Source organism: Pomacea canaliculata, linkage group LG4 (assembly GCF_003073045.1).
Source record: "Pomacea canaliculata isolate SZHN2017 linkage group LG4, ASM307304v1, whole genome shotgun sequence".
NCBI lineage: Eukaryota > Metazoa > Mollusca > Gastropoda > Architaenioglossa > Ampullariidae > Pomacea > Pomacea canaliculata.
Window position 1 is genome coordinate 32,879,649 of NC_037593.1, and position 20,747 is coordinate 32,900,395.

The 20,747-nt window shown below is 41.2% G+C and overlaps 2 protein-coding genes and 1 long non-coding RNA gene across 6 annotated transcripts; 1 reads left to right on the forward strand and 2 right to left on the reverse strand.

Annotated features, from left to right (window-relative positions):
* Positions 1 to 657: 657 nt before the first annotated feature.
* Positions 658 to 6,758, reverse strand: LOC112561944 (fructose-bisphosphate aldolase-like). Of its 2 annotated transcripts, none has more exons than XM_025234817.1 (8): positions 6,625 to 6,758; positions 5,053 to 5,193; positions 4,235 to 4,501; positions 3,778 to 3,938; positions 3,461 to 3,544; positions 2,829 to 3,003; positions 2,214 to 2,413; positions 658 to 1,749 (listed from the first exon to the last, which is right to left on the reverse strand). In XM_025234817.1, exons 2-8 carry the CDS (start codon positions 5,162 to 5,164, stop codon positions 1,657 to 1,659), a joined length of 1,092 nt encoding a protein of 363 aa, XP_025090602.1. In that variant the 5' UTR covers positions 5,165 to 5,193; positions 6,625 to 6,758; the 3' UTR covers positions 658 to 1,656. The 2 variants fall into 2 exon arrangements, with proteins under 2 accessions (XP_025090602.1, XP_025090601.1); XM_025234816.1 differs by having other exon boundaries at positions 6,510 to 6,648.
* A 3-nt stretch (positions 6,759 to 6,761) lies between these two features.
* Positions 6,762 to 14,619, forward strand: LOC112561948. 2 transcript variants are annotated; one of them, XR_003098750.1, is made up of 4 exons: positions 6,762 to 6,899; positions 10,748 to 10,838; positions 11,152 to 11,358; positions 14,498 to 14,619. It is a non-coding gene; the product is annotated as an uncharacterized LOC112561948 (long non-coding RNA). The 2 variants fall into 2 exon arrangements; XR_003098749.1 differs by lacking the exon at positions 14,498 to 14,619 and having other exon boundaries at positions 11,152 to 12,273.
* Positions 12,155 to 20,665, reverse strand: LOC112561943 (fructose-bisphosphate aldolase-like). 2 transcript variants are annotated; one of them, XM_025234814.1, is made up of 9 exons: positions 20,547 to 20,665; positions 18,015 to 18,137; positions 16,975 to 17,097; positions 16,152 to 16,418; positions 15,471 to 15,631; positions 15,050 to 15,133; positions 14,521 to 14,695; positions 14,143 to 14,342; positions 12,155 to 13,272 (listed from the first exon to the last, which is right to left on the reverse strand). In XM_025234814.1, the coding sequence occupies exons 1-9, from the start codon at positions 20,593 to 20,595 to the stop codon at positions 13,180 to 13,182; spliced, it is 1,275 nt and encodes a 424-aa protein (XP_025090599.1). In that variant the 5' UTR covers positions 20,596 to 20,665; the 3' UTR covers positions 12,155 to 13,179. The 2 variants fall into 2 exon arrangements, with proteins under 2 accessions (XP_025090599.1, XP_025090600.1); XM_025234815.1 differs by lacking the exons at positions 18,015 to 18,137; positions 20,547 to 20,665 and adding an exon at positions 17,891 to 18,004.
* Between the last annotated feature and the right edge of the window lie 82 nt (positions 20,666 to 20,747).

Sequence of the window (20,747 nt, forward strand, 5' to 3'; positions counted from 1 at the left end):
AAGAGTAGGAACCGTTCACCGTGGCTGAAACCACTGTCTCATGGGGAATATACAGAGTGGAGTGAATATACAGAGTTGAATGATTGTCACACTTTAAGGTCCAGCAACCTTTGATGTCGGTAAAAGAATCGCACGCGCAAGGTACCCTTCAGTACCATCTCAGTCTTAGCCCTTGTGGACAGCACTGAAGTTTGTCCTGTAATTTGACAAAGTTTGGAAAAGTACACAGGCTGGTTACTTCTTTATTTTTCTTTAGACGTGATCCCTATGTACACACCTACAGAAAGAGGATGCAAACTAGAATCCGTTACCTGCTCTTGGCATCTACCTGGTCTGCAAGGATGGTTGAAAAAGGGGGTGGGGAAGAAGGCCAGTGTTTTTTGTGGAACAAGACACTTCTGTTACTTTATGGCCAGCCACTGTGGTTACCTTCCTTTGGTTACCTTCCTTTGGTTACCCCATAGCCAGATACCAAGATTACCCCATAGCCAGATACCATGGTTGCCTCCCAGGTACCTCACAACCAGACAGCCAGCTATGTAGAGACAACAGTGTCCCCAAGATACAATACCTCAAATGTTTGGTGACAAACGGAGATGGTAACCAAACTGGAACGGCTGAATGTATCAAGTATCCTTAATAATGACATCAAGAAAGTTGATTGTTGAATGGAAATTTATTTCATTAAGGATGCAAAAAGCCAAAAGGTATCTAGGCAGCTGTACACAGGTCTCAACAGAACAACCAATCATTTTTTTTTAAACCCCTCCTAGTCTTCAATCATTTCTATGATCTTTCCATCTGTCATTATTAGCACTTAATTCACAAGTTAGAAGCCTTTCACATTATACAGGTTAATAACACAGTAAATGTAGGCAGTTATTTCCATTAAGTGGTATGATGTTATCTCATCTATCGAAGAGGAAAAAAAAGAGTCAACATGAGGCGCTTAAGACAAGTGCATTACACGCAGATGTCTCAGTGTCCCATGTTTTGTACAACAAAGTAAGTTTAACTAACTGAAGGGCTCAAGGCTAAAATATTTTCCACATGAAATTAATGCAGTTCTTCATAGTTCAATACACATACCTTAATCAAAGTTAGTGGCATGAACTCCTTGATTATCTGACTGCAGCTACTTTGGGTGGGAGCAAATCACATAACTTCTTTAAATGACATTATGATGATATTTACACTCTCTCCTCATAAACACACTGTGCACTGTGCGTGCTGCTGTCCTGTCAGACGACCAGTCTTAAGAATGCTTCCTTTCAAAAACTAGTACATATGAAACACATCCCAAAACTCATGTGCTTGCTTCAAACTCCCATACTCAGTGGTTGTCCACCCCTATCCAGCGAAAAAAAAAAAACTCCCAAAGATATCTGGATTCGGCTATTCCCCTTTTCCTAATCTTTCACAAGTGAAAATTTAAAAACAAGCAAAGAAAGACAAAAACCACAATGTAACAGCTAGGGATGATATAATGTAAACATTAAAGTCTTTTGGGCACAAGACTTAACTCCACCAGGAATAAAAGAAAAAAGCTACTGTGGTACTGGAATAGTTCAAGGTCTGTGGGTCCAAAAACCAGCAGGCTGGGCTGGACAGTGGAATAAGTTCAAGCACAGAGAGTTGTGATGCTGCAGTGCATGTCTAGTATGCATGGTTAGCCACAAACAGAGACTTTCCACCAGCTGCCCCCGAAGATCCACCGCCATATGTACCCAAGGAAGCCTGTCCATTGGCCTGAAACACAAAACACAGGAGACAAATAGTTCAGACAAGCTTGGCTTAAGAGAAATATAAAACATTCTCCTGATTTACCACTCCATATGTAAGGTTCTTACCTTGTGCTAAGCTAAAATATCACAAAAGTTATAGTACAGCTTGTCATATCATTCCGTGATCAAAGTAAGGCATTATGTGTCATCACAGTGTCAGAAGTGTATAACCCTAACAAAGTTAGATGTTTCATATGCCACCCTGAAATGATCATGTAAAGTTTACAACTTTTTCCAGTCTGAAAGTGTTAGCCCTGGATGAAAGTGCCTGGTGAACTAAACTACAACTGGAAGCACAGGGCGTGGAAAAACAACTCATACTCTGGGTTTTGTCTAACCCAAAATGTGCACAACTATAAACTGCCACACTTGTTCAGGGCTGAAAACTCATTTCAGCTTGTGTGCACAGATCACCTGTAGGCAATTTACCTTTGCACGGTTAAGCAGCTCGGTCTGGGCAGCGGGAACATTTTCAGGTTTTCCTCTCCACGCAGCCAGCACGGAGGCCTGTAGGGCACGGCCGTACGAAAAGGTCAGAGCCCAGGGTCTGCGGCCAGAGACCTGGTTAATGGCATTCAAGTTAAGAGTAGCATCCTCTTCAGACTGTCCTCCCGATAAGAAAGCAACACCTGCAACGATATATTTTTCTTTTGCAAAATTTTCATAACCCAGCTCCCGCCCTCAATCATTTTTTTCTCTGTAATTTGTCTACCTCTTCACCTTCTTGTGGTTTCGGTGTAGCATTCAAAAAAATAAATTTTGTATCTGACAATCTTAAATGTAGAATTTGCAATGATTGAAGTGGAAAAGACCTGACTGCGACAAAATCATGCTGGCGCTGCCACCTCCTTCCCACCCACAAAAAAAATCATAAGATGAAACAGGCAGCGATATAAAAAAAAAAAACCACTGATGAACAGTTGACATCGCTATTCACGAAAATCACCGGCAACAGTAGAAAAAGCGAAGGATGGCAAAACATACAAATAAATAAAAGCACAAGGTGTTAGAACCTCTAAAGAGATGACATTAACTGCTCCTCACCAGCTACAGATGCAGGCACCCGGCGAGCGAGAGCAGTCACAGTGGCTCGAGCAATCTCCTCGGGAGAAGCTTTCTTGGTGCAGGACTGTCCTGGAGTACACATGTTGGGTTTTAACAATGTTCCCTCCAAGAAGACATGGTGGTCAGCTAAGGCCTTATATACAAAGGCCAGCACCTGCAAAGGTACAAGATGGTTATATAACACTCCTACTTACAACTTCTTCAAGAAGTGTGGGGCAAGCAAGCAAGCACCCTAGTTAGGCAAGCAAGCACCCTAGTTGTGCACTTACTTAAGGTGTATATACACACATACACATACTGCCTTTGTCAGAATATCAGACCATCTTGTAAGATAAGCGTATCTTGCAAAGTAGTCAGAGAACTTGCCTGTCTTAATATTTAATAAATTGTAAGCTTTTTTTAATGAAAGGTAAAATCTAGATATCATGAAATCTGTAAAATTTTTGGCTTTCATGTGCATTGCCTGCGTCCATCAAAGAAATTAGAGGCATTCAGGTGCAGTGTCCATCTTTATCTGTGTATGGCTCTGTTTAATACAAAAATACTGATGAAATGTGAATGCACTTAGCACTATGCTCCCAACACAGCAAACATTGACACATGGCTCTTGCCTGCTCTGTGACAGCCTGAGATTCAGCCAGGTCGTGGTCCCCATCAGGCAGCACCTCAGGCTCTACGATGGGCACAAGTCCATTCTGCACACCAGCAATACACATCTGCTATAATCTGCCACCTAACTATAACCACATAAAGCTTAGCTGTATGTTCATGCAAGTTCTTATAATCTTTTAAACATGTAAACGCTTAATTATATTCTTTCCTTTAATTAACACTTTCAGACATCTGCAATCATTTCTGAAATGTCCGAAATAATACCATAAGAGAACTTTTCTTAAATTCTGGCATGTGATTGAGAATGCCGCCTAACCTGTTGGCAGATGCTTGCATATCGTGCCAGAACATTGGCATTCTCCAGCATGGCCAGGTAAGAAGGTGTGTTCTTGCCGATGTTGAGCACACATCGCCACTTAGCAAACTGAGCGCCTGCTTTTTTATACTCAGCACATCGCTCAGCCAGACCATCCAGACCTGAAAACCATCAAGAGAATTAACTCATAATGTTGTTTCTTCAGACTTAGAATACACTAACTCGGAGGGGACAGTAAATAAGCTGCGAGGCCCAGACAACAACAGCCAGCTCATATTCCACCACATGATAAAGAAATGGATTTCAAGGGACGCTACTTAATATATTTTTCTGCTTTTAAATATAGCAGTTTCTTCCCTTGAATGAAGGTCGGTCCTTCGAAACAGAATACTGTATACATTTTGATACACAAAGTATAAATCAGTAAATACATGAAGGAAGCACAAGAACTACATACCTTGTGTGGTGGATTCATTAAATGTTCCAGCAAGAGGAACCACACCTTTGTCTACTTTTATTCCAGGAATGATGCCTCTGTCTTTCAGGCACTGTACAAAGGGCACACCATCGCTTGTTTTCTGGTACAGTGTCTCGTGAAAAAGGATGACACCTGAGATGTGATCTCCCAGGGACTTGTCGGCAGTGAACAGCAATTCACGATAAGCTCGCCTGTTTTCTTCTGTGTTTTCCACACCAATTCCCTGCAACCTTTTCCCACAAGTGCCTGCACAAAACCAAATCCCCCATCAAAAACAACTGTTATTAGTCGATATTTATAATCTGTCATCCATTTGTTGGTCAGCTCTAGTCCTTCTCTTTCTTATACTAAGTTAAACATAAATTGAAGTTTCTTAATTAACCAGTGAGAAAAATTATCTTTTTACAAGAAAACTCACGGGCCATAAAACAATTACATTATAACAGAAGTCATCGTGTAGATTTGATTAATTGTTACTTTGATTAATGTGTCATATGTTTGTCACTGCCTTTCTTTAAACAGAACTATAAAACAATACTGTTTAATACAACTAATTCTAGTCATTGACTTTCACTGTTTACAATTTTGCCAACATTGCTTCATCCTATGTATCATGCCAAAGAATGTAATACAGAGTTCTACAGCTTTTTGTTAGCACATATAGTGGTCTTTATATTATAATTCTTCCAGCTTTGCTGTACATTCTTGTTAATTCCTGGCACCTGAAATCTAACTAATGAAAGAGGTACATGGTATATAGAACTATATTAACAAGTGACTAGAATAAAGCTACTTACCAACGGATTCATCGGCTGCCAAAATCCCTTTGCCAGGAGCTATGATGGCATTAGCAATATTTCGCAGTTCCTCCTCTTTCTCTTTAGACAAGTATTGGGCGGATTCAGGCATTTTGCCTTTTCAAAAAATTTTTCTCGAACCTGGCGAAAAAAAGCACTGCTGTTGAAACTATCAGTTTGTGTTTGTGAAAGACTATTCACACATTATTTTATGTTGCATATTTACAATATTTTGAGTTGACTTTTCTAATATTTATTCTAAACTTCTTGATAGTTCAGCACAGCCAGGCACAAAGAATATCACTGAGTAGGGTGCATTGATGGTCTCCTTTATTTTAAGATGGATGATGTTGAGGACAAGATGTCATTTGGTATTACACTTGCAGAAAAGATTTCCACTGCTTGTATGTTGACTTCCTCAGTCCAGTTTCTCACTACAATAGGAAAGCGCCGGCACGTGCGGCAATGGTATCTGAATACCTGTATTTTAAGTGTCCCCCCGCTGACAGTTAGGGGAGAGAAGGTTGAGACGAGAACGGGGTGGGAGTGTGGGTAGCCCGCAGTGGACTTTAACCCTGACCCCTAGGGTAGACGCCACTACATGCCTGCTTAACCTCTTTTTTAACACTTGGAAAACACTCCTCACTTTATCTACAGTAAAACTGCAGAATATTTCAGAGATAAAAAAAAATAAATGCAGTTTTGTTACGCATATGTTTCTGCTTGGTTATACCAAACTGTTTTACGCACTTGTTTAAACATTCGAACTTTGAACCAGAGGACACCAGCCTACCTCACGATCCTGAAGCGGCAAACGACAGTAGGGTCCAGAGAATTTCAATATCTACTATTCTTGAAAAAAGTGATCGATTAGGTTTCGTAAAGAATGGCATTACACAGAAAAAGCAACAAAAAAAAAAAAAAAAAAAAAGGAAAGTGCGATTTTAGGCCTTAATTTGTTAACTGAATTTCATGACTGATGGTTTTTATATGTATTTATATATTTTTTTATGGGAAGGGGAAGCTCAGCGTTTGTCTTTCGAGTACTGTACAACATCGCCCAGCACCGGTCCTGAGTACAACCACGAACAGTAAACACAATTTCTTTATGAAGAAATCCTCTGTATTAGAACAACACTAGACTCAGTCACACCAGCGGCCTCATGACGAGCGATGCAATCACCGAGGACAGGCCGTGGTTCAAGGGGAAGGTCGCCTACCAGCTGGTACATTCACCTGATTAAAATTCTACATACAGCACACACATGGCCATGTCAATGCACCTCACATAAGACTTTCTGAAGTATGTTTTCACTGGCTGTTACTGATGCAGTAAGCACAGCCTCCCTGAAACACGGTGACGGTGACCGCACGCAGAGCAACAACTGCTACGCCACGTGTTTTCCCACATTCGTTCTGATGTCAGCACAATCGAGGAAAAGAAAAGGTTAACTTACTAGTTGATGACTGGAGCACGCGATGACAGTTTGGGAAACGTTGCCGACTGCCAAAGCGAGGCGCGTATTAGCGACATTTATACAGGTGTGGTGGTGACGTCACTCGCCAGCTTACCTTCACCTTTCTTGACAAGTCTTCCCTCCAGTCACTTTATCGTTTTTGGTGCCAAAGTCTTCAATCGTTCACTCATTTATTCACGCATTCCGAGCGGTTGTGTTAGTTCGCCGGAACTGGTGGTCGGAAGGGACAGACAGACGCAGTTGCTGACGGGGTTGGCAGTGGTGAGCAGGAGGAGGAATGAAGAAAGGACGGGGTTTGCAACGTGCATCCACTAGACCACAATTGTTTATCTCTGTGTGGACAGGACAGAGACTGGACAGTTCAAAACAGTAAGGATTACTTGTTTTTATGTAAACCCTTCCGCTTTTTTGTAGGTTAAGTCGAGGTACAAGCTGTCCTTTGAAAACTATCCGACTGAACTTTGAACCTCTCAGCTAGCACTCACAGGTAACATAAGAAGGGAAAATTCGGTCAGTCAGCTGTTAGGCTGGTGACCTTGACTCAGCTACGATAGCCTTGAATGGCGAATGGCTGACAAGTGCGTGCAGCCGTTAGATATATATACATTGTATTTCAACTGCAGCTTTTAGAAGATGCTGTCAGCTGATGTCGGCAAACCCAGTCTCTGCTGCTACTTGCTGACCAAGAGCTAAGAGTGCGCCCTTCACGAACAAAATGCTCGGCCATTTTGCGACAGATTGCGAATGTTCACCTGTCAGTGACTCTGCTTTATGGATGGATAGGAGAGAGGAGGGAGAATAATGAAGAAAGAGGGCTGGACGAAAGTAGAGTACTTGGAGCGTGTGTACACACATACCTCACCCTGCTGGAGGAGCTCATTGCACAAAGTGTCTACACAAATGCTAAGCACACAGACATGCTTGCAAATACACAAATAAAGAAGAAGATAACGACGACGATAGTGTGTGTGTTTTGCGTGGGGGGTAGAGGTTAGGGGGTGGGGATGGGTAATTTTTATGTAGCGAATGTGAGAAGGTGGAATGGCGAACAGACGCGGGCAAGAATCAGCACCAAATTGTCTTCCCTCACTCAGAACCCCTAGCCCTGACCTTTTTGCTGTCGTGACCGAGTTTGACAGGTCAGAGGTCAGCTGATGTTCCGAAGACTGGAGTGTTCAAAAGTGTTTGAAGCAGGTCAAAACTATAAACATATGCATTCTGTCTTATCACTATTTATCATATATTACAATCACGTGATCTGCGATCGTAACCTCTCTAACCACTATTACTGGTTAATGGCCCCAATCGAAACTTACTGTCGAATCCTTTAACTAGTTCACCACCAACCCATAATTATCTCAGGTTTCTTGTGTCGGACTACAAACCATCCTCTGCGTGCATGATCAGTGGCGCAGTAGTGTCGACAAGGGCACGTCTCGTGGTAAACAAGTCGTTTACAGTACTGGTGACAGTCAAGTGGGTTACGAATAATGCTCCAGTATCCCTCTCTAACCCCCCGGTCTTATCTCCCACCCACAACCCCCTGTTCTCCCACTATCTCTCCTCTCCTTTTCCTTCAATGTATGTGTGTATAGGTGGACTGATGACTGCCGAGACCAACGCTTAGCTGCCTGCGAAGTTTTCTGCGGATGTTCTCGGCGAGCTTAAACAATGAATGTGACTAAACCGGAAGCTTTGTGCACACCAGCCTCGTTCTGGTAGTTAACTTGGTAGGGGGTGGGGGGTGGAATCGTCTATGACCAGTCCATTCATGCAAGTTTGTATATTTGCTTCTCTATGCTCTGCATGTGTGTGCTTTCGTGTATCTTCGCACATATGTGTGTGCAAACGTGCACGTGTGCATGCTGTCTCGCCCCACCTCTCCCTACGTTGCACTCAGCCCAGGAAACCCAACAAGGCCATGCCTGTCGAAAAGGTCAAAGGGCATGCTGTTTGTCAGTGGTACTTTACAACTTCGTCATATTAGGTCGTATCATAAAATAGCTACCACTTTCACCAGAGTGCTCGAACCACAAACTTGTACTATACAGGTCCGTGCTTGGACTGCCAATATGAGATCCAGGCTCACTTTGACTACTTCCGGTAGTCGCTAGTCGTTCAGACATCACGACGACCAAGACTGACTTGCGACAAAAAGCTTTACGATTCATACAAATCACAAGGACAACTAAGGAAATGTTAAGAAGGTTGGTGACTGTTAGTGGTGGTGATGGCGCCCAGAGGATCAGAGGTAGTTAACTGCCTCCCATGTTGTCTCTGGAGGTGTAATTAGGACATTACACGTAAGACGATAATCCTGAGGTTGATAGCCTTGAACTTAGCGCTTCTTTGTGCCTAGAAAGCTACGATTTGTATCCTCTGTATTGCTACCTCCTAGGTAAGAGACCCGTTTCCGACACGTTCCTACGTCCACCGACAGACCTGATATTGCGCAGTCAGAGGTTTTCATCAAAGCGTTCGGATGCGTGGAAACCTGAGCGAAAGCGCGTGCACATGTGTAGCTGCGTACAAGTGTACAATGCAAAATAAAATACAGATCACTTGCGCCAGTGGAAGATAGCGAGGTCAACATAACCTCCCGCATTAAAGAGCAGAAGATAATAATGTCATACAGCAACCTCTGTGGTACGGGATGGCGGTCTAGCAACCAAGTTGGAGTTTGTTTTATTTTATTATTATTATTTATTTAATTTTTTTTCTTTGCACTGACTTGGGCGAGTGACCTGTTCTAGCTTAACAAACCTTGACTTCGGTCGTCATTCGTTCCAAAATAAAAGCCTACACCAAATCCTAACTCTAACCCAAATCTTCACCCTAAACCCAAGCTATCATAATCATATATGTCAAGCTAACATGTTAAAACACACACACAATAACACAAAACACATGACACACCTATTATGAGCTAGGTTTCATATCCGCCAAACTGTCACCTACCCACTTCTGAATGTTTTAAATGCGCACTAAAAACACTCCTCTTCAATGACCTTTACTCCTAACAACAGTCCACACAATTCTAGTCTTGTCTTCAATAACCCTCCATCCTCTCTTTTTTTTTTTTTTTGTTAAACGTCTATTGACTACTTTACTCGTCTTTCTCTGCACAATCACAATACCCTCAGTTCTTGCTACCCGAGTTCTTTTTGCGTTTTTATTAGTCATCAGTACTATTGTTCATCCTTCCGTCCTTCGTATGTTGTCCATGTTTCAAGGGCTAAGAGCACGCTCCTTCCAAGCTTCAGTAGGTGCTATATAAATCACACGTTTGTTATCATTATTACTACGCACTCTTTTCTCTCTCTGACACACACACACACAGCTCTCCAAAACAACAGCGAGAACAAACAACAATAACAACAAACAAACAACAAACGAGGGCTACGAACGGGGCTGATTCCAGGGACCAAGGTTTGCGTCAGTCGCACTCGCTCGTGCACCTGCTAGAATATTCAAGCTAGAATATAAGCTAGAGTTAGTAGTCCGCTAAAACTGAAATGAACTATTGAAAATGTCAGGAGTGTTATGGCATGACATACCCTCTGCATGTGCCCACCCTGTCAGCCCAGCTACCTGTGCCCTGGGTCGTTCGCCATGACCATCCCACCCAACACCGGCACTAGTGGGATGTGGGGCCTTGGGCAAGCACAAATCGCGATTTAACTGAGCTGCCAACGAGTTAATTACGAATGTCATCTTAAAGCGAAAAATTAAGACCGCCTATGCAACGGAGCCCGGGAGTGTCATACCCGCTATGATGCTAAGAAAACCGTTGACGGTGTGCACGTGCTCACACTTTACAACTGATTGAGATGTAAAGAAATGAGGATTTGCTTTCTCAGGAGGTACGGTTTGACGACTGTCATCCTTTTAACAAACTGTAGCAGCCGCCTAAATTTTGAAAGAAATCTTTTTGGGAAGAAGCATTCAGTGTTGATGAGGTGACGACCTCGCCCTCGCCATCACAGGTCACGTGCAGAACTTCGGATGAGTGATTTTGCGCAACAGTAGATAACGCTCAACATTAGAAGTGGCCTTCGCCTTGCTTTTTTGGCAGGTTGTAGTGAGCATATCATGAACTATCTTCGTCAAGACAGTTCAAAATCTAAGTGTTTTCTTTATTGTTTATCTCTCGTAAAGATATGAACTGTGGCAATTAACTCCACGTAACCTTTCACATTTGTTTCTGCGCTCGGCAGGACACTGGAGCGGCGAGTGTCACAAATACTCTGTGGAAAGCAGCAGGTAAAATTATGTTCTCACCAAACCTGAACATGGTCCAAGTCAGAGGTGAGCTGCCTGAGTGGACAGTATAAGCAGTTAAAAGAAATGTAAATAATTCTGTAACCTAGCAACCAGAGGGACAGTCAGTATGAGTGGTTCCCCTTATCATACGGCATGAATTGTATCAATAATTATTTACAATCTTTGATTGTATGTCAACATTCTCATCAAGTGATGCACTCGAGTGCTTCTTGTAAAAAGAAAGAATACATTTTTTCTCGTATATCCGTATCTTTCAGACATTTATAGAATTGGAGGAATTTTGCAGGAGATACACTGGGAGGTTGGATGCTGATCTTCTGTTTCACGTTTTCTGTAGTTATGCCGGGACAAAAACACCTGCTGGAGAGATGAGGGATTTACATGTACCCGCCCGAGTTTTCCCAGTCTTCTCATCCTACAGTGTAAAGGTCATTGCCATTCTCCTCCTCGTCAGTTCCAGTGAAAATTTGTGCTGGCTTCCCTGTAAGTGAGAGATGTCATCTAGAACTGGCATTGCTGACAACGACTTTGGAGTTGGCTTTTGGTAAGGCAGACCATTTCAAAGCTTACGTGAATCTTGATATAATCGACATATCACAAGTCAATACAATGACTACCCAGAAACCTCACAGAGGGACAGGAGTTATTTGCAATCGTTGATGACTCGTCGAAAAGCTTAATATTCAACATCACACAGTCATCAGTTATTGCATATGATGCCTGTCCCTCTGACATTTCTGGGTAGTCACTGAATCCGCCCCTCGGGTTTTTAACACGTTCATCTCCTCCAAGTAGATGTCCAAAAGCTCCATAATATTCTGATATTCAACACCACACGAAATCAACTTGGAGGACACGAAGGTGTTAAAAACCACGAGGGTGAGATTGCAGTAAGTTGTTATGCGAAAATCGAGTTTGATCAACATTGTTTTCAAAGGGAGATGATTCACATATATTCTGAGCCTGTGGATTATGAGCATGTCACTGAATTACCAAATATTACCTGATCCTTTTTGTTGAATCACGTGTTTAGTATTGACTTGAAAAAGAAAGAAGTAGAATACCGTTTGGGGACATTGCATAAAGTGAATGACTGAGCATGTGCCAACATGACTGTTTTGATAGCGCAAACAAAGTGAAGCTTAGCTTGTGAATGTCATTTGTGATGACGCCCTTAGCTGTTCGATACAGGTTAGGTGGACTGCATGGTTAGTCACCCTGTAGATCGATATATATTATTAATCTATGGCACTTTTTCCCTAAAAATCCCCTGCCTGTGCGAATGGATGTGGTAAGAGATGGTAAAGCAAGTTTTTATGCTTCTATAAGAACACCAAGACTTTTGACAGCCATAAAGGAAATTTATTTCCATGGTGTTGCTCAAAGCTAAAGGGATCTAAATTAGCATGTAAAAAGGTGCCAACAAAAAAAGCCATTCTTATTAAACCATAAAATCATTTCTTTGATCTTCTCATCTTTCAACGTTTACAGAGATGGTTGCTGTTGATTCACAAGTTGTATACTTTTCACATTGTACAACCTATAAGGCAGGCAGTACTTCCATTAAGTAGTATGATGTCACCTGTTCAAGAAAAAAGCCAACACCACCACAAGGTGTTTAAGACAAGAACATTACATGCAGATAGACTGTTCCATGAAGTTATGTACAATAAAATTTGTTCTAATTAAATGACTCGAGGTTAAAAGAACTTATACCTGAAGTTAATGCAGTTCTTCATAGATCAATACCTTAAATCAAAAGGTCTGGGCATGGACCCTACCTTGATTATCTGACTGCAATTCCATTAAGGAGGAGCAAATCACAAAACTTCAAATGACATTAAGATTGTATTTACACCAACTCCTAAGCACACTAAACATGCTGTCGCTATCAGATGACCACTCCTAATTAAATATGATTCAAAGCTTGAGATTCACTGTCTGGGACATTTACACTATTAAAGGCCAGTACAAACACCACATCAAAACTTGTGTGCTTATTTTAAGTTCCCCATTATCAGCAACTAGTACAGCTTTAAACCCCACCCACCAAAAAAAAAAAAAAGTAAAATGTATCTGGATTTGGTTCTTCTCCCTTTTTTGTTCTTTTGACAAGTATTTTAAAAGCAGAACAAAACCAATAAAACATATACACATCAAATTGTGCACCTGGTAACAGGGATGACAAAATCTAGATAGTAAAGTTTACATGTTGGGCACAACACACAACTCCATCAGGAATGAAAGAAAAAAGCTACTGTGGTGCTGGAATTGTTCAAGGTCTTGTGAATCCAAGTCTGCAGGCGGGGCTGGATAACTGGCTAAATTCAAGCACAGAGGATTGGTGTGATGCTGCAATGCACATCTAGTATGCATGGTCAGCCACAAACAGAGACTTTCCACCAGCTGCTCCCCCAAGTCCACCACCATATGTGCCCATGGAGGCCTCTCCATTGGCCTGAAACAGTAAAGATGTGAGCAGTTTAGAAAAACTCAGCTAGTATCAATCATGAAAGGGCTCCTGATTCGCCCAGACCAATGTTGCTCCAAACGCAATTCATCTTGACCATCGAATAAGAACCGTCTTACCCCCCCCCCCACCCCCCCAAAAAAATCTTAATACCTTGACGGACTAAATACTCTTTAAAAGCACTTCTAGACCACATAAATGATTTTCACCATAAAGGACCATAGCTTTGGCCTAGTCAATCTTGGGTCCTAGAGAATGGAAGAATCTGTGATGCTTATGGGTACTGTGCACCCTGTTTTGAATACCAGGTTTGAAAACCTGTATGTTCTGTCATCTTTCGTAACTAGAGGCTTAGAACTGACGCCGATTTCTAGTAATCACATACTTTCTCTAACCACCACCTGTTCAATGTTAATACCTAGTTTTGATTCCAATACACATTTGCTTTTCAGTCTTAGGATGGGTTAAATGAAAATAGACTTTTTTCACTGCGTGATGTCATTTGATATGCCACAAGTCATTCTTGTACTAATGCTAAAATATAACAGGTGTTGCATAGCTTGTCATGTAGCTCCATGATCAAAGTGTGGCACTGGGTATCATCACAGCTGTCAGAAATTTCTAACCCTCAAAACATAGCAGCTTAATATGCCACCCTGTAATGATCATGTAAAATTTACAACTTTGGTTTCCAGTCCCAAGATTTTAGCTCTAATAATGATTAGTGTAATAAACTTCATCTGGATGTATAGGGTTTTCAAAAACAATTCAAAACATGCACCTTTTTAACTGCTGCCCTTGTTAAAAGCTGAAATTGCATTTCCACTTTTGTGCACATACCACCTATAGCTAACTCACCTTTGAGCGATTAAGCAGCTCAACCTGGGCAGCGGAAACATTTTGTGGCTTACCCCCCCATGCAGCCAGCACGGAGGCCTGTAGGGCACGGCCATATGAAAAGGTCAGAGGCCAGGGCCTGCGGCCAGGGAACTGGTTAATGGCATTCAAGTTAATAGTAGCATCCTCTTCTGACTGTCCTCCCGACAAGAAAGTAACACCTGAAACATCATTTTTCTTTTAAATGAATTCCCATAGTCCAGCTCCCATCCTGAATTCATTAATCTATTTATTATCCACCTCTTCATCTTAATACACGTCTGTACAGCATTAAAAATATATTAATCTTGTGTCTGACAATCACCACCATAATCAGAACCCACAGAGAGATGAGCTTACCAGCAACAGATGCAGGCACCCGGCGAGCGAGAGCAGTCACAGTGGCTCGAGCAATATCCTCATGAGAAGCCTTCTTGGTGCAGGATTGTCCTGGAGTACACATGTTGGGTTTCAACAGTGTTCCCTCCAAGAAGACATGGTGGTCAGCCAAGGCCTTGTATACAAATGCCAGCACCTGCAAAGGTACAAAGGTACAGGATGGTTATATAACACTTACTTACAACTTCAAGCAGTGTGGTGCAGACAAGCAAGCTTTCTAGCTATGTACTTACATATGGTGCACTCTCACACACACAAACATGACGACACTGTAAAGTATGTATCCCCGATAAAATGTGAATGCCCTGAATATAGTAACTTCGTGAGTTCCTAAATTATGGCTTAGTCTTTTATGTCCACCTTTTATGCATTTAAGCTTCAAGAAGCTCACATCTTGATCACTTATGTGCAAAATCCACACTTTAAACATTACACACCACAATTAAGAGCACCATTCTCAGCATGACAAACAAAAATACTTTGCCCTTACATCCTCTGTCACAGCTTGAGATTCAGCCAGGTCGTGATCTCCATCAGGTAGCACCTCAGGCTCTACGATTGGTACAATTCCATTCTGCACACCAGCAATACATATACGGCTGACAACTACCTGCCATCTAGGAATACACGTAGGGGACTGTTATTGGCCATCTTTTTTTAATAAAAGCCTTAGCTGTTTACACACATAGACCTGCATAATTGAACATTACAAAGACATGAAAACCTTTCTTCTCAAGCATTTTCTATGCTACAATGCAATTTCTTGGTGTTTTGAATATGTAAATGTTTATCTCTACTCTAGTTAACACTATATGCAAATTTTTTCTGCAATTAATTCCTTTGAATACTCAAATGATGACAAAAAAATATATTTTTATTAATTCTGGCAATTAATTCAGAAGGCTCGATACCTGTTGGCAGATGCTTGCATATCGTGCCAGAACATTGGCATTCTCCAGCATGGCCAGGTAAGAAGGTGTGTTTTTGCTGATCTTAAGCACACATCGCCACTTAGCAAAGTGTGCTCCTGCTTTTTTATACTCAGCACATCGCTCAGACAGACCATCCAGACCTACAAACCACAAAAGGAAGAAAGTTAATGCAATCATAATATTTTAAGGAAATGGATTTCAAGGGATGCAACTTTAACATAGATTTTATTGTGCTTTTGAATGCAACAGCTCTTCCGTTAAAGGTTGGGGAGATCAGAAAAAAAAAATAAAAAAACTCCAAAAGATGTAAACCTAACAGTTGAGAAGCAGCAAATGCTGTGCACCCTACTGAAAATTTCTTTTCATATGCCATGATTAAGTTCAAATATGCAATAATGTGCTCCTGATTTTTAATCCCAACGAATAGTTTGGGATTTTTTTAAAAAAGATTTTAAGCAAACTAATCAAAAATGTTAAAAATGTTCCCATGCTGCAGCTTCAATTTGCTGAAACCACAATGGGCTAAATTCTAATTGTTTGCAAAGATAAATGATACATAAATATCATTCTTAACTTTTTAAGCATACTGAACTGACAATATTTCTTGATCCCCAAAGTATCAATCTATGAAGTCTTGAAAGGATTATATTTAGTACATACCTTGTGTGGTACATTCATTGAATGTCCCAGCCAATGGAACAACGCCTTTGTCTACTTTTATTCCAGGAATAATGCCTCTATCTTTCAGGCACTGTACAAAGGGCACACCATCGCTTGTTTTCTGGTACAGTGTCTCATGAAAAAGGATGACACCTGAGATGTGATCTCCCAGGGTCTTGTCAGCAGTGAACAGCAATTCACGATAAGCTCGCCTGTTTTCTTCTGTGTTTTCCACACCAATCCCCTGCAGTCGCTTGCCACAAGTGCCTGCACAAAACCAAAGCCCCTGTCAAAAACAGCTCTTTGATAAATAAATCAACTGTTTACAATGTCATTTTTTTTGTGTTTGTCAGCATCCATATTTTTCCCATGCACTTAAGATGTACATGAACTAGTTTAAAGATGTTTACAATTCAGTTTACAACAAAACTGTTTCAATAGCAATTTTTTTTTTAAATAGCTATAATTGTGACCACCTTGTGCAAAGTTAATTCAATGATTTAATAATTTTCACTGCCATCTTCAAATAAAATTATCTTAACAATACAGTACTGTTTTTTTATAACCAATTCTACTCTTTGATATATTACTTAAATAACCTTACCTGAATTTCTTCACACCACATGTCATGAGAGTGACAAAGTAAGAGTGCAACAGAGTTTTGTAATTTATTGATAACATGAATTTTATTCCACACTCTGATGAACATGAATTTTATTCTTTCTCAATTCCCAGGACCTAAAATATAACTAATAAAGAAGACACATGGTTACTCTGGAGTTACATCATCTTGGGTGCATCTTAGCAAGTGAATGCTACTTACTAACGGACTCATCGGCTGCCAAAATCCCCTTGCCAGGAGCTACTATGGCATTAGCAATTTCTCTCAGCTCTTCCTCTTTCTCTGGAGGCAGGTACTGGGCAAACTGAGGCATGATGGTGTTGGCTATTTAACAGTCAAAAGAAATAATTCACATTGCTATTATCTGTAATGGCTAAGGTATAATAACCCTTTACTACATATTGATGTAAAGTTTGATCAGCCGTGAAATAGTATTATTGCTGTAAGACTATCAATCTTCCATTTCAAAATCTTGTAAAATGATGATCCATATATTTAAACTCATTTACAATTTCAAATTTATTTCGAAATCTTGTGTCTGACGAAACCAGCTGTTGAAGCCGTGTTTATGGCAAAACAATTGACACAATTTTTACCGTTTATCATTATGTACAATATTCTGGCTGATTTTCCTAATATTACTCATACATTTCTGATAGTGCAGCACACAAATATATTACACAGGTTCTGAGAAAATCCTCTCTAAACAAGACACGGGGCTTGTAGCACTGACGGATGAAGAAATCGAGGAAAGGACTAATTGAAGGTGAAGGTCGCATGCCGCTGACATGAAACTGATCGAAATTCTTCTACATACATCACAATCTCGCTTTAGACATGGTAATTCACCGTATTTCAAACTTTTATGCATCTGTTTAAGGCACCTGGACTGATGTACTTCTAAGCAAGTCTCAATGACAAAATATTAGCAGCAGTCGGCCTTGAAAGAAAAGGTCAGAGACGAAGGCAAGGGCATCGCCGGATAAACTACTCTTAATAAAACCAGAAACAAAGAGCGAAACGTCAATGTATTTCATGCAATAACATCGACAATTACGCCAATTATTTTCATTTTTCCTTCTACTGCTAGGATGAACAGGAAAAAAAGTGAACTTACTGGTTTGTGACTGGAGTACTCGAGACAGCCAACGAACGGAAACGGGAAAGGTTGCAGACTGCGAAAACGAGGCGCGCATTAGCACTATATATAGAAAACATGTGTGACGTCATCGCCAGCCTACCTTGACCTTGCTTGACTGACACGTCTTCCCCACGGACATTGAGGATATTCGTGTCTTTCCCAAGTTTGACTCTGTCGATCTTTTCTGGTATCAAAGGCAAAGGCCTACAGTGTCTGACATCACCTAAACTTAAATCAAAACCCTAAGATATAATCCGATTCCAGAAGAGGGAAAAACGCGGTATGTGTTTCTTAATCTCAAAGATTATACGATGCCGAAGAAAGCAATTATAACAACGTGATCAAATAAATCTTGGAAACACATTCAGACAGGATGCAGTCTTTACCAAACATTGAGTTTAAATGGACATGCTCTGATTTAATTTTTTGATAAACTTCGTGTACGTGGTTAATTTAAGCTTATCGATCGAGGAATTAAAGTGGTTGAGACTCCGGTAGGCATAATTGGGAATTCCTAATTTTTCGCCATTTCCGACAGAACGTTTTATACCCACAGGCTTCACTGATCATAAATCGAAGTCGATCTGTGGTTTTACCAAATACAATGCCCTCCTTTGTCGGGCCAAAACACTGAATACGGTATATTTACTATCTTTGGTCGGGCGAAGAAAAAGTGCCACTGCAGTCTGTCAAGCATTATTATCTCCCTTGCGAAATATGGTCAAAACACCGCCACATAAAATAAGGCTAACACCGCGGCCCCTAGCACCAGTCAGTCCGTTCCTCTTTCGTGTTCCAAGGAAGAAGACGGAAGTTCCCAAGGAGAATTTTTTCACTAAATATCTAGTGCTTGTTCGTCGGGTGCGTTGTCTAATCTCTAGCTCTCGTTGGGTTCTTTTTTTTCCCCATCCACTACACACCCGCACTCAGCCGACCTTGGAATCCACAAAAGACCTTTTCTTTCTCCGACAAAAGTGTTCTTTTCTTCGGTGCGTCACGGAACTTCATGTGCGTTTTCTCTGCTGCTGTGTCACAACTACACGGACAACATAAATCTCTCTCGCGTAAGTGATGCGCACGTTCACCCCATTCACACGTACGAAGAGGACACACGCACAATTAACACGCTAGCATTCGTTCGGACTGACACACATAGTAAATAAGTTCAAAGACATATATTTATTTACATAATTTACACATACAACTACTATATTTATTCTAACCTACACCTACCTGGTCTACTAAAACCTAGCACCTAACTCCCTGGGGTGGGGGAAAAGGGCCAGGGTTCAGTGACGAGAGCCGCTTTTCGTTGGGACCCAAACACCTTGCCACAAAATGGTACTTCTCTCGTACTCAGGGTGTCAGAACTAAAGCTGTACTTAGAGGGGTGGTTTGAGTGACGTACGTGAGCTGCTTTCCAGCGGGACCAAAGCACCTTGCGGTAAATTGGTATTTCACTCGTACTCAGGGTTGTCAAAACTGGTTTACATTGAAGGTGGAGGCCGATCGAGTGACGCGAGTCGCTTTTCAGCAGGACCATAGATAGCACCTTGCGGCAGAAATGGCACTTCTTACTTACTCAAAACCAAATTTGCTGTTTTTCCAATCAGGACCAGCCGCCTTTCGGTAACCAGGTGCAACCGAAGTGCAAGCACTGACTATTGCCTGCTATTTATACTGGACAGTTTGGGTGATACATCAACCGTTGTTGTCATCCTTCTCGCGCTGCGCGACCTACAGTGATGGGGTTGAAGGGGATACGAGGTGGAGCGAACAAGCACTGTCAGCGGTACACGCTGCCCTAAACGAGTACTAAATTTTAAAATACAAAGACTTCTCTAAGTTCCATGTATGCATAAAGTATACCGTAGTCCTATAGCCTTTGGTGCGCCAGTCCTTGGGTTCTCCAGGTGTTTTTATTTCACCTTTTATCAGATGCAACTATCAGTGCATCATTTTTTAATGCGTAAATATTACGTGACTAGCAACAGCAGAAGTTACTGAAGACATACAACGTGAGAGGCTTTTAAAAAATCTTGTAGAGCAAAACGTCATGAGCTGAATCCACCAAAGGTCAGCGATCAGTTTGAAGTTGAATCCACGTACTTTATCTTCGCACATCGTGGAAATGAAGAAAATCGCTGGGGCAAAGTAAACAATATAGCGAGGGACGTCGTCAGTCCGGCTACAGTATACACGGTAATATTTTATGAGCAGCACGGCAGAATGAAAGACAGAAACGGCTACATATTTTAAATGACTGGGTGATCTAAACATTTTTTTCCATCTTACTTAACAACGAAGACACCAAATATCACACATTTATTCGTGTCACCACCATCGTCAAGTAGACCCCATTAGGATTTTGCTCACTTCCGCTTTAACTGTCAGCCATGCAGTTCGATCTAAGTTCCGTCGAAAGAGGCAGAAATATGGGGAAATGGAAAATAATATGCCGAAATCACCAAAGAGACTTTTTTCTTTTTTAAATGATTGATCTCATCAGTTGTGTATCAGATTTAAAATACACAAGATTGAAATTAAGATCTAAACTTAATAATTATTCTAGATTTCTTTATCGGGCAATTCTTTTATGAACCACGAAATGGTATTGGCTATCTTTGCATACCTTTCTTTTCAGTTTTCTCTTTCTCATTTCCACATATGCAGGCTAGCATAGTTTGGAAGGTCGGCTGCCACTCGGATCAATTCACACTAATTGTTGGATTACTTGTCCGCACTTTGTTGTACCTGCTTCACACCTTTAATTAGCTTTGCTGTCACGTGACTTCGTTAAGAGATGTGTCCTATTTTCTGGTTGGCTGGCTGG